Source organism: Oncorhynchus masou, chromosome 15, assembly GCF_036934945.1.
Source record: "Oncorhynchus masou masou isolate Uvic2021 chromosome 15, UVic_Omas_1.1, whole genome shotgun sequence".
Classification (NCBI taxonomy): Eukaryota; Metazoa; Chordata; class Actinopteri; order Salmoniformes; family Salmonidae; genus Oncorhynchus; species Oncorhynchus masou.
This window is the reverse complement of record NC_088226.1, coordinates 61,268,915-61,284,122: the sequence shown is the minus strand read 5'-3', so window position 1 is coordinate 61,284,122 and position 15,208 is coordinate 61,268,915. Positions and strand designations below refer to the sequence as shown.

At 43.0% G+C, this 15,208-nt stretch overlaps 1 protein-coding gene across 2 annotated transcripts in view; it reads left to right on the top strand.

Moving 5' to 3' along the window:
- Positions 1 to 385: 385 nt before the first annotated feature.
- lsp1a (lymphocyte specific protein 1 a) overlaps positions 386 to 15,208 on the top strand; it is a 37,128-nt gene continuing 22,305 nt past the window's right edge. The window contains exons 1-2 of one of the 2 annotated variants that reach the window (XM_064989915.1): positions 386 to 787; positions 9,667 to 9,819. In XM_064989915.1, coding sequence (XP_064845987.1) covers positions 729 to 787; positions 9,667 to 9,819 — 212 coding nt within the window. In that variant the 5' untranslated portion in view covers positions 386 to 728. The remainder of the gene's footprint in view (positions 788 to 9,666; positions 9,820 to 15,208) is intronic. The other variant, XM_064989916.1, reaches the window with a different exon arrangement.

The window sequence follows — 15,208 nt, the reverse complement described above, 5'->3', positions numbered from 1 at the left end:
ATTATTAGTAATTTGAGGTAGTGTGAACGGGACAAGCATTCAATATATGTGTAGGAACATTAAGTGTTGTTTGTTCCCAAATACAAATATCTCAATTGTCTTCTTCATCTTTTCTAACCTGAGTGAAGATTGAGATGTAGTGAGTGGATGGGCCCGGGGGACAGACAGAGGGACAGGGGGGTATTAGGGGTCTGGATTGGAGGACTTTGGGTGGGGGTATCATCTTACATCTCCCCCAGGGAAAGCCACATGACCCTGCTCTGCAGGTCAGGGTCATATGTAAGGTAAGGGTAAGGGAGGAAAAAAGATATTGGGCTACGGTCTGAGCACTCAATAAGAACCACATGTAGCAGAGAGGAAGAGGAGGAGGAGAGAGGGAGAGAGGAGGAGGGATGAGGGGGGCAGTAACTAAAGTCTCTGTGAGAGGAAAGAGAGTGCTGCTCTGAGCTTTCCTCACATTTTCAACAGGCTACGTGGGGGCCAGCATCTAAGAGACGAGGGAGCCCTGGGGGTGTGTGTCTGAGTGGCTAGGTCAGAAAGTGTATGTGCCTTCTCGTCTGAAGGACAAAAGAGGAGTACAGAGATCTGTCCTATAGAAACCTCATCACTGGCCGTTGGGCTCAGGACTGGAAAAGACAGAGAGGTTCTGTCATTCTGTCGGAGGAAGAGGAGCTACACTTGTGATATTTTGATTCCGATAAAGAGGGTCAGAAGAGGAGAAAGGAGACATGTCACATGCTATCCTGAGAAGAAACTCCAGCAAGCAAGGTTTGCAGAACCTCTTGAAGTGAGTAAAAACATGAAACCCGTTTTTAGAGTAGAGATAGTTTGAATAGAGAAAGATAGTTAAGTATGCTGTTTTTCAGGTATGCTAGAGAAAAAAGGTGCTCAACTCTAGTGAATTGAGTCACAACACTATGTTTGTAGCATGCTAGAGTCCATTGCATACCATAGCACGGCATATTGTACACTAAAAACGTGGTATGATGCAACTTTTAATTGAGGAACCACTGTATGTTAAACCATGCTAAACCATGTAGCCATATATCCCCAGTTCTGGCTAGCCTGCCTCTCTTTAGTGAACAGGTTTGTCAGATCGAGCACCAGAGAGATGGATCAGTGTACTGTAGATGTTGGTCAGAGGTAGATTCCACAGCAGCTTCCACAAATGTTCTCAGAGTAGGAGTGCTGATCTAGGATCAGCACACTTTTGCCTTCTATATCATAATGACTAAGAGGGGGGACCTGATCCTAAATCTGCACTCCTACTCTGAGTCGCTTCATGTATACAGACCCTGGGCTTTCTCCTGTTGCTATGATTACAGGAGGGGTAATTCAATGTCCACTGCCCTGGGTCTTATCACTGTTGACAACACAACCTGGACAGGGACTGGGACTGAAGTTAATCAAATACCACTACTGACTGTTTCCTTGTTGAGATTCAATGGCCACATGGGCAGTCTGTGGTTGTATTTGATTAACGTTTATAGAAAAAATATGGATTTCAGCAAACAAAGAAAGACAAGCAACTTCAGAGGGCATAGGTACAAGGTGGGCTTCTCCTAATAAAACATTTGTGAAGTATTGACCTTGGGCGAATCGATATCGTCAGAGCTAGATTTCACAAAGACTAGTCTCGTCTCCAGTGAAGTTTTGTCAGCGAGGACTGAAGCAGTGCTTCTGACACCACAGACAGACCTTTACATCAGATCTCCTTGGTTCTTTGTTTTTCCTCTCGAAGACTCTGGGGGACAGGGAGGGAGAAAGAGAGAGAGAGAGGGACAGAGATAGGGAATAAGAAAGAGAGAGAGAGAGAGAGAGAGAGAGGAGGGGGCAGAGATAGGGAATAAGAGAGAGAGGGAGAGAGAGAAAGAAAGAGAGAAAGAAAGAAAGAGAGAGATTATGAGATTGGTGCCCCAGGCTTTCGCTTCTGACTGAAACTGAGGCAAATTGGGGCTGTGAACTGTGTCAAAGGTGACAGGGGTGACATGGGCCACTCCCTTGTGAAAAGAGGCCGCTTACGGGTGGCGGCATGTTAGGTATTTCTCTTTATTTTACATTTCCTTTCCTCCAGTGTTACTCTGAGGTAGAGAGCCAGTAGTGAAAGTAAAGTGTAGGTGGTCTGTAAACCGATAGCCTCCATTTAGTGCAGGTCCAGAAATCACTCAACATTCAGATTCAGAGTGTTTAATAGTCACATGGTCAGGGTTGCAGGTGTGCTTGCAAGGCACAGTGAAAATCTTAGGCTTCCAGGTTCAACTCGCAGGACTAGTGAAATAAAATAATGAAAATGGTAATAAACAATAGAAATAGAAATAGAAATATCACTATAACATGAAGGGGGTGGGGGCAATTACACAATTAAAATACGAGAGACATGAAATAATAGATTCCATCTATCGAGACCCATTTCAGTCTAATTTCCAAACAGCGGATCAGTCGATCCAGAGCCTTCCCTGATTGATCAAACACAGAACACTGTTTGGGAAAGGGACCTTAAGACACTTCAACTGTCATGATTAGCAAAATAATAAGTGAAAGAGAGTAAATGAATGCAGCATTCAGTCTTCACTGAGAATTCAAACTTTTGTTTTGATTGTCTACTCAGAGTGTTCCAGTTTTGTGAATGAGAGAAGAAAGACAGGCTTGAGGATTTCCGGTGGAGCAGAGCAGGTGTGGTTTATGAAACAGCTGAGAGTTGAGGCTTACGCACTTAGGCTGCTCAGAGGGTGTGGAAAGTTAGGAGGTGGGTAGAAGGCACTTTATCCTTTGTCTTTAGGGAACATAAATACTATACAGCCAGGCCTGGGGGGGGGGGCATCAAAACTGTGTTCCCACGAGACACTTGGGCTAATCCTCAGTGCAGATGTTCCCACTGTGAAAGTGGAGAGAGATGGATCAGCTTCAGACAGACACTTCTCCATCCCAACCTTAGTGTCAGATAATGCCAAACCTCTCACAAGCTTGTCTACATGTTCTGTTGCCCAAGATTTTTTATCAAGTGAGTCCCATCCCATCATTAGAAAGTATATGACAATGCCAATCCCTTGGAAGTGTTTATTATTTGTTTACTGTAACAAAAATATGGTTTACAGTTTGTTCATGATCCTTCATCCTCTTGATTAAATGTTATGTTGCCTCAGATTTACTACTAAGTGAGTCAGAAATACTGATGTTAGAAGCCAAACAGACTCAAATTTGAGTCTTATTGTTGGTGAAAAGCACCCTTACACTAAGCAGTGAAACTGTCCCAAACTTCAGCTTCTACCAAGAGGAGGTATTCACAGTAAAACCACATTAAAACCTCCAAGAGCGCTGTGTCGATACCAATAAAAGCAAACAGAACACAAATGGAAACAATCTCAGAAAAAGCAGTGGCCTCTAAACACTTTTTATCTGATGTTGTGCCATTCATTTGAATGGGTCAAGGAAAGAATGTGAGGTGGATCTGTTTTGAATGAAGTCAGAGAGAGACATATATAGAGACAGAGAGAGACAGAGAGAAACATGGAGAGAGAAAGAGAGTGAGAGAAAGATGGAGTGAGAAAGAGAGGGTGAGAGAGTGAGAGCGAGAAAGAGAGAGAGAAAAAGACAGAGCTTTTCTCTTTTCCGTCTTCCTCATCTCTGATCCTCCATCACTCAGAGGTTTGAGATGAGATCATTCACAAGGCATCCAGGGAAGCGTCAAGCAGAGGAAGCCTGTCTGTTTTGTGCACCCTTCTGCCATTTCGCAAAGATAAATTGTGGGTATATTAAAATGTGCTTGATGAATAAAGGCAATTCTGATTCTGATCAATACAGGGACATTAATACTACAGACCCACCCACCTCAGCCTGTGACCTCGGTGGACTAGGTGTTCTCTCTGTTTTACCATAGGGGGGAGATAAGAGACAGAGGAATGTGGTGGGCTTTGCCAGTTGAGTGAAAAGGCAATGAACTCTGACTATCTCCCAAATGGCACCCTGTTCCCTATATAGTAAACAATGTTTGACCAAGGTTCTCCGTTGCCCTTGCCCTGGTGTGCCTTACCAAAGGTTGTCGGGTTTTGGAGGGCAACATGGGAAAGCAAACACCCAGGTGTTTCCCTCTCCAGAGATCACTCTCTTTAGAGCAGGAAGGGAAAGAGGTGATAGGCAGACTGGCTTTCTGACGGTTATCTCTCCTGCCTCGGCCAGTTAAGATCCTATAGGATAAGATAGACTCAGTGGTGGATGGATTTTATCTCTATCGGTCTCACCATGGACTTAAAACCATCAAATCCCACACAGTGAGATAAGATGAAGTGCAAATGGGTTCACCAGACCTGCTCATTGAACAGCTGTATCAGGGTATTCCATGCAGTTGAGACCAACGCCACATTAAGACGCTTTATGTTGGTGTTTTGCTTTATTTTGTCAGTTACCTGTGTGTAATGAGCTTTGACTAAGGCCCGTAGGTAAACAAACCAAAAGGACCCTGGTGTTCCCAGACTGTAGTAAATGAGCTGTGCTCCATTTGGGCTCTGCACGGGGGTGCCAGTCGAGAGCCATAACATGGTTAGTGACTACTGTCTACTCTACTGGCTTACAAGGGGAGCCCAGGCAGGCCTGTGTCCATGGCAGCCAGAGGAGGCTAGTGGGATGAGCTATAGGAGGACAGGGTCATTGTAATGGCTGGAATGGAATAAATGGAACAGTCAAACTTGGTTTCCCTGTTTTATGTGTTTGATACTGTTCCATTTATTCAATTCCAGCCAATCCAATGAGCCCGTCCTCCTATATCTCCACTCACCAGCTTCCTCTGATGGCAATGCAGTCAGATTACCTGGCAGTCACCTCCATGGTCATCATTCATCCTCCCCAGGTGGCCGTGTATAAACGTCTGCCATAAACATGTTGCGTTTCACTGAAAATGACCAGCCATTTTGGAATGACTGGAAAGTGTCATGATGATGTGGCATTCATAGTAGACTTTCATTCGTTTGAGTAGAGACACATAAGGCTACAGCTAACTTAGTTTTAATCTGTAGTTCAAGTTAGTTCATGGCAGTGTGGATTGGCAAAAACTCCTCTCAGTTAGTGACTTGTTCACCCGATTCTTGGAAAAGTAATCTCCTCAGTATCGTCAACAACATAGTATTGTGTCTGGCTGATGTAATGGCGTCCACATAGCAACTGTTCTAACTTGTTTCATGACAACCATGACATCATCCTGGACATGTTTCACAGCACCCTCTCTTCAGTGTCTGTCTGTTTGGCTTTTAATAGAGGAAGGACATGTTATTATATAATCGTTCAGCGAGTAGCGAAGAGCTAAACAAGTGTTCTGAACCTTTCTGACTTTAAGATAATAATGACTGTGGTTTCCTGTGAAATACTTACTTTCTTAACTAATGCATCTCTAGTCAAGTATTACGTACAACGGTCAAGAAAAGGGTGTGTGTGTGTGTGTGTGTGTGTGTGTGTGTGTGTGTGTGTGTGTGTGTGTGTGTGTGTGTGTGTGTGTGTGTGTGTGTGTGTGTGTGTGTGTGTGTGTGTGTGTGTGTGTGTGTGTGTGTGTGTGTGTATACATGTAAATGCTACACAACAGAAGGAATATATGGCTCGGTCATAATTTTGGCTCAAATTTTCACAGTGTGGCAGGAAACCCGGTGTGTCACAGTGAGATGTTAGGGGTCACCTCCCTTCCTGTACTCCATTGATCTTTGTGATCTCCGGGTGGCCAGTCAATCATCTTTAACAGCCAGGTGTCAAACCTAACAAGGGAGTCAGAGGTGGGGAATGAACTACCAGAGGGGTTCACATTTTGTTCCATAATCGTTCCAACCCTCAGTGCATTTGAAGGCTTTATTGCTGGGGTAGATCATGTCATTAACTTCCAGAGCAAAATTCACTCAGGCTGCCTGCAACCCGCACTTTGCTAACCAAATACAGTACATTATCATGAAACATGGTTATTGCTTGTGATCCCCTGACTGCTGTTTAGACCGTCAAACTTCTCCCAATATCTGAACCTCCAGTCTGAAACCCAGGAGTGGCCTTTTTCTGTTAAGTTTGTTGGTGGCCTAAGCTCTAAGAGGAATAAAATCCCTCAGTAAGTAAGATTTGGTATGGTCCCTCAGATCCTCAAGAAGTTCTACAGCTGCACCATCGAGAGCATCTTGACTGGCTGCATCACCGCCTGGTATGGCAACTGCACCGCCCTTGACGACAGAGGGTGGTGGAGATGGCCCAGTACAGAGCCTTCAGAAAGTATTCACACCCTTTGACTTTGTCCACATTTTGTTGTGTTACAGCCTGCATTTCAAATGGATTCAATTGAGACTTTGTGTCACTGGCCTACACACAAAACAGATATTGAATATCCCTTTGAGCATGGCAAAGTGATTAATGACACTTTGGATGGTGTATCAATACACCAAGTCACTACAAAGATACAGGCGCCCTTCCTAACTCAGTTGCCGGAGACGAAGGTACTCAGGGATTTCATCATGGTGACTTTACAACAGTTACAGAGTTTAATGGCTGTGATAGGAGAAAACTGAGGATGGATCAACAATATTGTAGTTGCTCCACAATACTAACCTAATTGAAAAGAAGGAAGCTTGTACAGGATTTATATTCCAAAACTGTAAAGCCCGAAAGTAAACCTGAAAAAAATGTGTCAAAGAAATTAACTTTATGTCCTGATACAAAGCATTGTTTGTGGCAAATCCAAAACAACACACAACTGAGTACCCCTCTTCATATTTTCAAACACGGGGTGGCTGCATCAGGCTATGGTTCTGCTTGTCATAAGTTTATTTGGGCGGATAAAAATAAAGCACAGGTAAAATCCTAGAGGAAAACCTGGTTCAGTCTGCTTTCCACCAGACACCGGGAGACACATGAATCTTCCAGCAGGACAACAACCTAAAACACAAGGCCAAATATACACTGGAGTGGAGTTTCTTACCAAGATGACATTGAATGTTCCTGGCTGACCTGGTTATAGTTTTGACTTAAATCCGCTTGAAAATATATGGCAAGACTTGAAAATGGCTGTCTAGCAATGATCAACAACTAATTTGACAGAGCTTGAAGATTTTTTGCAAATATGGTACAATTCAGGTGTGCAAAGCTCTCAGAAACTTTCCCAGAAAAACTCACAGCAAGTAATCACTGCCAAATGTGACTGTAATCTATTGCGTTCTTATCTAATGAATATATATGAATGTTTATTTTCCATGAATTTTATACAAATGTTCGAATTTTTCTTCCACTTTGACATTACATAGTATTTTGTGTAGATCGTTGACAAAAAATTGCAATAAATTTGAATCCCACTTTGTAAAAACCATTTGGGGGGGGGGGGGGGTATGAATACTTCTTGAAGGCACTGTACATATCTACCTCAAATACCTCATACCCCTGAACATTGATATGGTATTGGTAGACCTTGTATATAGCTTCATTCTTGTGTGGTATATTTCCTCATGTGTTTTTCACTTTCTCATTTAACTCTGCATTGTTGGGAAAGCGCTTGTAAGTAAGCATTTCACTGTATTCGGTGCGTGTGATAAATAAAATGTGATTTGATAAGTAAATAAGTCTGTCAGAAAGGTGAAGCGTCTGGCAGTTCCCACTCCAAGAACTCTGCTAATCACACTCCCCTGTGACACACAACACCGACCCATCTGGTCTGGAGAGGCAGTTGTCTGTTTGTTTTCAGTTTTGTGTGGAGACAACAGTGGCATGCTCAGGCTTGCTCTAGTGTAAATTTACAAAGGGGGAAAACAGCCCCAAATAAATCCACTTAACAGTCTAACTGTCGGAATCTGGCTCTTTGGCCCTGCGGCTTTTGAACATTATTTAGAGGAAGTTGAGATTAGATGTCGTTACAAATGTCAGGAAAGGCAACATAAGCCCCAATGTAAACCAGATTCTTTGGCGTGTCTTTCCTCACTGCTATTCCTCCCCACCTCCCACGGTTGCAGATCCAGAAGACAAACGGGGTGAGAAAATGGGTCTCTTAGATTAGGTCTAAACAAGGACAGATTTAGACAGTGAGTGAAAGAGGATGACAAAGAGAGAAAGGCCATCGATAATCCAGTCACCAACAGATTAATGACATCATCATCTGAGTCAGACATTTGACTGGTGCCAAGAATGAGATAATCCCATAATGCAAATGAAAGGAAAAAGAATGATAGGTATAAGAAGTTAAGTCCGACTGCCACATCCTCTAATACCATACCAAATGGGATGGTGTGCCTGCGTTCTTGTCTCCACAATGGTTGTGTTGTGTCAACATTTTTGAGGAGACAAAGTCAAAAATTATACTTTGTGTCTCAATTGACATATCAAATGAGTTATACATCAGTTTTTCAACCTGTCCGTGAAGTCGCCTTTGTGAAACCATGACAATACTCCCTGGTTCATCCATCACTCAGTGGTGTTGGGCACTTGGTTATCAGCTCATTTTCCCCTGGCCACCAGTTCTGATTGTGAAGGAAACCAACATTGAAAATAGTGGAACGTATCTGGGTAACCTAGATCCAGCTGTGCTCTGACCCTTTCACCCCCCCCCTTTCCCTTTCACAAAAAACCCTGTGATTAGCGGTGGGGGTGTGGGGTGTGATCTTACGGACCATCCCACCTACATGGACCTTTATATGGGGTGTTGTGAAAGGGAGAGTCACTGAAGCAGATGGCCTCAGGTGGTGGTAACACAAACGCCCCGGGGCCTGGGACACATTAGGGCCCTATTAGTGACCTGAGACTGCCTTAATTGACCCAAAAGCCGAATGCATGTGAGTGTTGTCATTTGACACCCTGACACACAGATGGAACCTATTGACCAGGCAGTTCTCCTGCATTCACCCTTATAGGCTCATACCATGGCCCTCGCTAGCTACACAGCAGAGACGTACAGCAGACAAGTCTGTAAGTGCTGTAAACTATCTGCTCATTACATTGAAAAATAGATGTCTTTAACTTCCTACATTTACTCTGAGGCTAGTACCATGACCCCTTCGTTACAAAACAGATAAACAGTACAGCCGACAAGTCCATAAGTGCTGTGGAATCTGCTCTTCATAAATACAGAAAACTAACATTTAAATGTCTACATTAGTGAGGATGCACTTTGAACCCTTTTTGAATCCCAAGGGGAGTTTGGTTTGGTCTGACGTGGAGAAAGTGGTTTACACTGTTGTGATAAATGTGTTGTTGCAGTAAAATGCAAACATGAGTAGAACCACATGTGTGTGTGTGTTTACTAGTGAGATAAACACAGGGGGATGCAGTAGAATTTCCGATGTTCTGTTGGGATGTCATCGCTCATCCGTGACGAGCTGAATGCTAGGAGGTCTGAGGCAGATGTTCTCCTGGCATTCTCCCTTCTCCAGGAATTAACAGGCCATTGTTTAGAAACATCTTCTTGGGAGAGCCCAGGACGATGACTCATGGGATCCAACCATGTCGGGCACAAAAAACTCAAAGACACATGGGGGTGAAAAGCATATCTCAGTAAGGTTCTAAAGCTATAGTCTGGGATTTTGAAAGCTGTTCAAGCTGGTCATTACAATTCTTACTATATTTCTTCCTTAGCCTCATCTCTCAAGTGGAGGTGACCCATTTTGTTATTTTACAAATCACAGACTGTAGCTTTAAACAAATATCTTCACCCCGTCTCTCGCCCCACAGAATAACCACCCAGAGGAGTGTGGAGGATGCAGAGGAGGTGGAGCGAGAGCGTCGACGGAGGGCCCGGGAGTCCTTCCGCAGTATGGGCAGCAGCAGTACCTTGGGCCCTGGAGGCCACTCACTGGACAATGGGGCCTTGGCGGAGGATGGCCTGTAAGTACCCAAGTACTATACTATGACTCATCAAGCATGATAATGGTGTTATTGACCCTTGTAGATCAGGCATGACTCATCTCCTATCATCCCTGTTCCACAACCAAACATTACTCACTGACCCACCAGGGTTGGGCTGAATTCGAAGTGAAGACAGTCAATTCAGGAAACAAACTAAAATTAGAATTCAATTATCAAAAAAATGGCATTTATATTCAATGTCTTCTCAATAAACTGAAAAGTAGAAACTATTTATTTCAAAATTATTTACATTTCTGAATGTTAAATTCAAATCACTTCTTAATAAATTGTCTGCCTTCAATTTGAATGGAGCCCACTCATTCATGTCACATCTCCCACATCCAAACTACAGTTTCTCTATTATGTTTTGTCTTGTGCAGAAGCAGCTGATATAATGATTTATATGAAGGGCTGTTTGTCAGATTTCCTGGCTGTGGAGCCAGGTAGTGTAGTGGTTAAGAGTGTTGGGCCAGTAATTGAATGGTCAGTTGTTCAATTCCTGAGCTGACTAGGTGAAGAATCTGTCAATGTACCCCTTGAGCAAGGCTCTTAACCCTAAATGCTTATGTAAGTTGCTCTGAATAAGAGTATCTGCGAAAACACAATAATACCATGGGAGTTCTACTGGGATAGTTACTTCCCCTTGTTTGCTATACATTCAGTTGTTTATAGGTTTGCTCCACTATCCTGAGGATGTGTGGTTACAAAAAAACAAATATTTCCACTAATGTCCACATGCCTCCTTTTCTCTATCTCTCTCTCTCTCTCTCTCTCTCCTGCTCTCTCGTTTGGCCATCTCTCTCGCTCTCTCCCTCTCTCTTTCTCTCCCTCACACGCTCATTCTCTCACTCTATTCTCTCTCTCTCTCTCTACCGTACTGGTTGATTCACTCTCTCCATGCAAAGAAGAACACACAGCTGCATTTCTCATTACAGCAGCTGGGAAGAATGTTTAGGACATAGCGTCTTGGGAAACTACTACTATCATGGCCTTTAACTGCCACACTTTCTCCAAAGGGGAGAAGAAAGAACAAAAACAGCCCTAGATCATGACAATGCCTCCACGTTTTTAAACCGTAATGCGTGACTTGACATGAGGTAAAGTCACTACACTCAGTGTAGTCTGTCATTTTGGATTGATTATAGAAACAGGCATAGTAACATTGTCAAACTGTTTCAAGGACTCCCTGTTTCCTCTTTATCCCTAAGGGGGATAAATTATAAATGATACAGTCGAATAATAGTTCAGAAGACCAAACGTCAAAACAACCGTGAACACTGGTTTGGGGTTTGCTGTTATTTGATCTCTGTGTCGTTGACTGTGTACTGCTCTCTCAACAATGTAATTGCCAGCCGAGATTCAGACCAGGCTCCTTCCTCTTTGTTTTCAAAGTCATTACAGTAACATGACATTTCAGAGCCATTACACAAATATTCCTTTCCAACAGGTGCCTGTGGTTTGTTACCAGAGAGCTTTTGGTGTCAGAACTAACCACTTCATAACAATATCTGCATGACTAAACACCTGAAGAATCCAACCACCACAATTACTGCTCATTATTCCTAATTGTCCATTAAATATATGTTAATATATATATAAACTACCATCTGGAAACATCAATTTACTTTAGTAGCTAACCTACTTAATTATAATTGGAATGCCTGGAGGGAGCATTACGTTCAGCCAGCTCCTGCAAAAATGAAACAGACTTTCATTTCAGGACTGTTTTAATGAACGGAGGGTTAAGAAAATGAAAGATGATGCTACAACAATAAAAAACAGAAATTGTATGCTCTTTCTTTCTCTTTTTTTCCAACAGATCTACTGTGTTATAATCTCCTACATTCAATTAACATTTCCACAAACTTCAGAATGTTTCCATTCAAATGATACCAAGAATATGCATATCCTTGCCTCTGGGGCTGAGCTACAGGCAGTTAGATTAGGGTATGTCTTCAGGCGGAAATTGAGAACAAGGGATGCAGCCATAAACAGTGAAATAGTCTGTGGTTAACAAGTAAATGTCCTGTGATCGTGTTGTATGAAAGCATGTTGTATGAAAGCACGACACTGTGTTAGTCTAGAGGCAGGTGTTGTGGTGAGGACAGAAAGGATGTGTGGTGATGAATGGGCTCTCGACATGTCTTCTGTTCTGTATGGACCACAGCCATGTCAATATTGACCAACTTCTGGGAACGGGAGGACAGTGGTCACTGTTGCACTTTCAATAATGTGGTCATCAAAAAATGTGGGTAGGACAAGAGGATTTTTCAGCTTTTTCCACCAGCAAATGAATTCAAAATGTGGTAATGGCATAGTAATCCTTGCCCTGTAAGGGTAGAAAACCAAAGTGTCCTATGGTAGGGTAAGAAAATTATTTCTGTGAATGTTGACTTGATGCCAGGTGATAAAATGTGTGTTACTGCACACATAAACTAGACTGGTTTGAAATGCCCCAAGAATCTCCACGTCCTCCAAGACAGTAAATACTGAACACAATCCCAGAATTAGGTTGTTTAAAATGTCTTGTTTTCCCAGTGGAGTAGACATAGATTTGGAGGGAGTGTTTGCATTGTTACTTGTCACATACATACTGTATACGTACATATATGTCACCCTTTTGTCAACTTGTCCGCTAATAACATTCCAGTTAGAAACTATAAACACAGGAGAGGAGAGCTGTTAGTGGCCTGTGTTTACTCAGCATAGGGCTTTACCACTCAGTAATGTGACTGAGTCTGTAATACAGTACCTACATGTTTCAAGCAGACCGCCATAGTCCCTGTGCCCAAGAATGCCAAAGTAACCTGTCTAAATGACTACCACCCCGTAGCACTCATGTCTGTAGACATGAAGTGCTTTGAAAGGCTAGTCATGGCTCACATCAACACCATCATCCCAGAAACCCAAGACCCACTAGACTTTGCAGGATCAACAGATTTCCCACCTGGACAAAAGAAACACCTACATGAGAATGCTGTTAGTTGACTACAGCTCAGCGTTCAACACCATCGTGCCCTCAAAGCTCATCACTAAGCGAAGGACTATACACCTCCCTCTGCAAATGGATCCTGGACTTCCTGATGGGCTGCCCCCAGGTGATAATGGTTGGCAACCCCACATCTGCCACGCTGATCCTCAACACGAGGGCCCCTCAGGGGTGCCTGCTTAATCCCCTCCTGTACTCCCTGTTCACCCATGACTGCGTGGCTACACATAACTCCAACACCACCATTAAGTTTCCTGACGATACAACAGTGGTAGGCCTGATCACTGACAATGATGAGACAGCCTACAGGGAGGAGGTCAGAGACCTGGCAGTGTGGTGCCAGGACAACAACCTCTACCTCAATGTGAGCAAGACAAAGGAGCTGATCGTGGACAACAGGAAAAGGAGAGCTGAGCACACCCCCATTCTCATCGACAGGGCTGTAGTGGAGCGGGTCGAGAGCTTCAAGTTCCTTTGTGTCCACATCGTCAACAAACTGTGATGGTCCAAATACCCCCAAAAAGTTGTGAAAAGGGCATGACAACGCCTATTCCCCCTCAGGAGACTGAAAACATCTGGGTCCTCAAATCCTCCAAATGTTCAACAGCTGCACCATCAAGAGCATCCTAACCTGTTGCATCACTGCTTGGTATGGCAACTGCTCGGCATCCGACCACAAGGCGCTACAGAGGGTAGTGCGTACGGCCCAGTACATCACTGGCGCCAAGCTTCCTGCCATCCAGGACCTCTATACCAGGCGGTGTCAGAGGTAGGCCCTAAAAAGACTCCATCCAAGTCATAGACTGTTCCCTTTGCCACTGCACGGCAAGCGGTACTGGAGTACCAAATCTGGGACCAAAAGGTTCCTTAACAGGTTTTACCTCCAAGCCATCAGACTGCTGAACAGTTTATCAAATGGCTACTATTTGCATTGATCTCCTTTTTACGCTGCTGCTACTCGCTGTTTATTATCTATGCATAGTCACCTTACCCTTACCTACATGTACCTGTATTACCCTTGTTAGAAACAAGTATTGAGTTTATTTGTTATAATTAATTGGTATTCGATTTAAAAGGTGATTGAATTGCTCCCATACTATAACGTTGTTAATGCATTTCTTCTGAAGAAATATTTCTTTAATGTATAAGTGAATAGGTTGGTTTACTTTTAAGTTTATGTTTTGACCAATAAAGTCGCTTGTTAAGCTGTGGCCAATGGGAGAGTTAACCTGGATAACGGGAGACCTGGGGGAAAAGAGGGAGAGAGACGTTGAGAAAAGGATGAACGTTACATTATGACCGTTGGTGAAGAAGAATTAAACAAAAATATGACAAAGATAGAACCAAACCCATACCTACTGAGTTTTGAAGGGATTTTATAAGAGAGTTGTTATAATTTTGTTAAGAAAGACTTAGTAAAGACAGAAGCTACCGTCTCATCATGGAGGTATTGGACAGCCTTGAGGTTAGCCTAGCGTCGTGTGAAATGAATGTGAATGAGAATTGCTTGGGAAAGATTAACCAGTTCATGTTCCCATGAGATATCGGTTACTGCTAAGGAGGACTGTCTGCATTGATAGCTGAGCTTGCTGTGGATCTTGTGAGGAAACCTGCAAGGAACTGCCATACTTCACTGAGGGAATATCCAATATACAATAGGATTCTTATTAGAGATGTCCTTCTCACCTAACATCCCGTGTTGTTGAGATACTCTACGTAAATTCATATCGTGAGAGTCAAATTCGAGCCTGGTGAGAGGGTTACATACATATTACCTCAATGACCTCGATTCACCTGTAACCCCACACGTTGACTCGGTACCAGTACCCCATGTATATTGCCTATTTGTTGTTATTTTATTGTGTTACTTTGTATTTTATATATTATAGTGTATTTGTTTTATTTAAATTTGTTTTGTATATATTATCTTACTTACAAAAAAACCTGCATTGTTGGTTAAGGGCTTGTCAGTAAACCTTTCACACTAAGGTCTTCACCTTCACAATAACATTTGATTTGAGTTTGGTGCTCTGTCCGAAAATGGCACCCTATCCCCTATAAAGTGCACTACTTTGACCACAGTGCTATGAGTGCACATTGTAGGGAAAAGATTCAATATCAGACACAGCCTTGGTCTCACAGCATTTCTCAACATGCCTCAGATGTTGAGTTATAGAATAGGAGAGAGGAGATGACTGTAAAACTCACAGTTATCCACCTATTTTACCAAATAGGATTCCTACCATTGTCCTCACATTACTGTCTACCATGGTCCTCACATTACTGTCTACCATGGTCCTCACATTATTGTCTACCATGGTCCTCACATTACTGTCTACCATGGTCCCCAGATTACTGTCTACCATGTTCCTCAATACT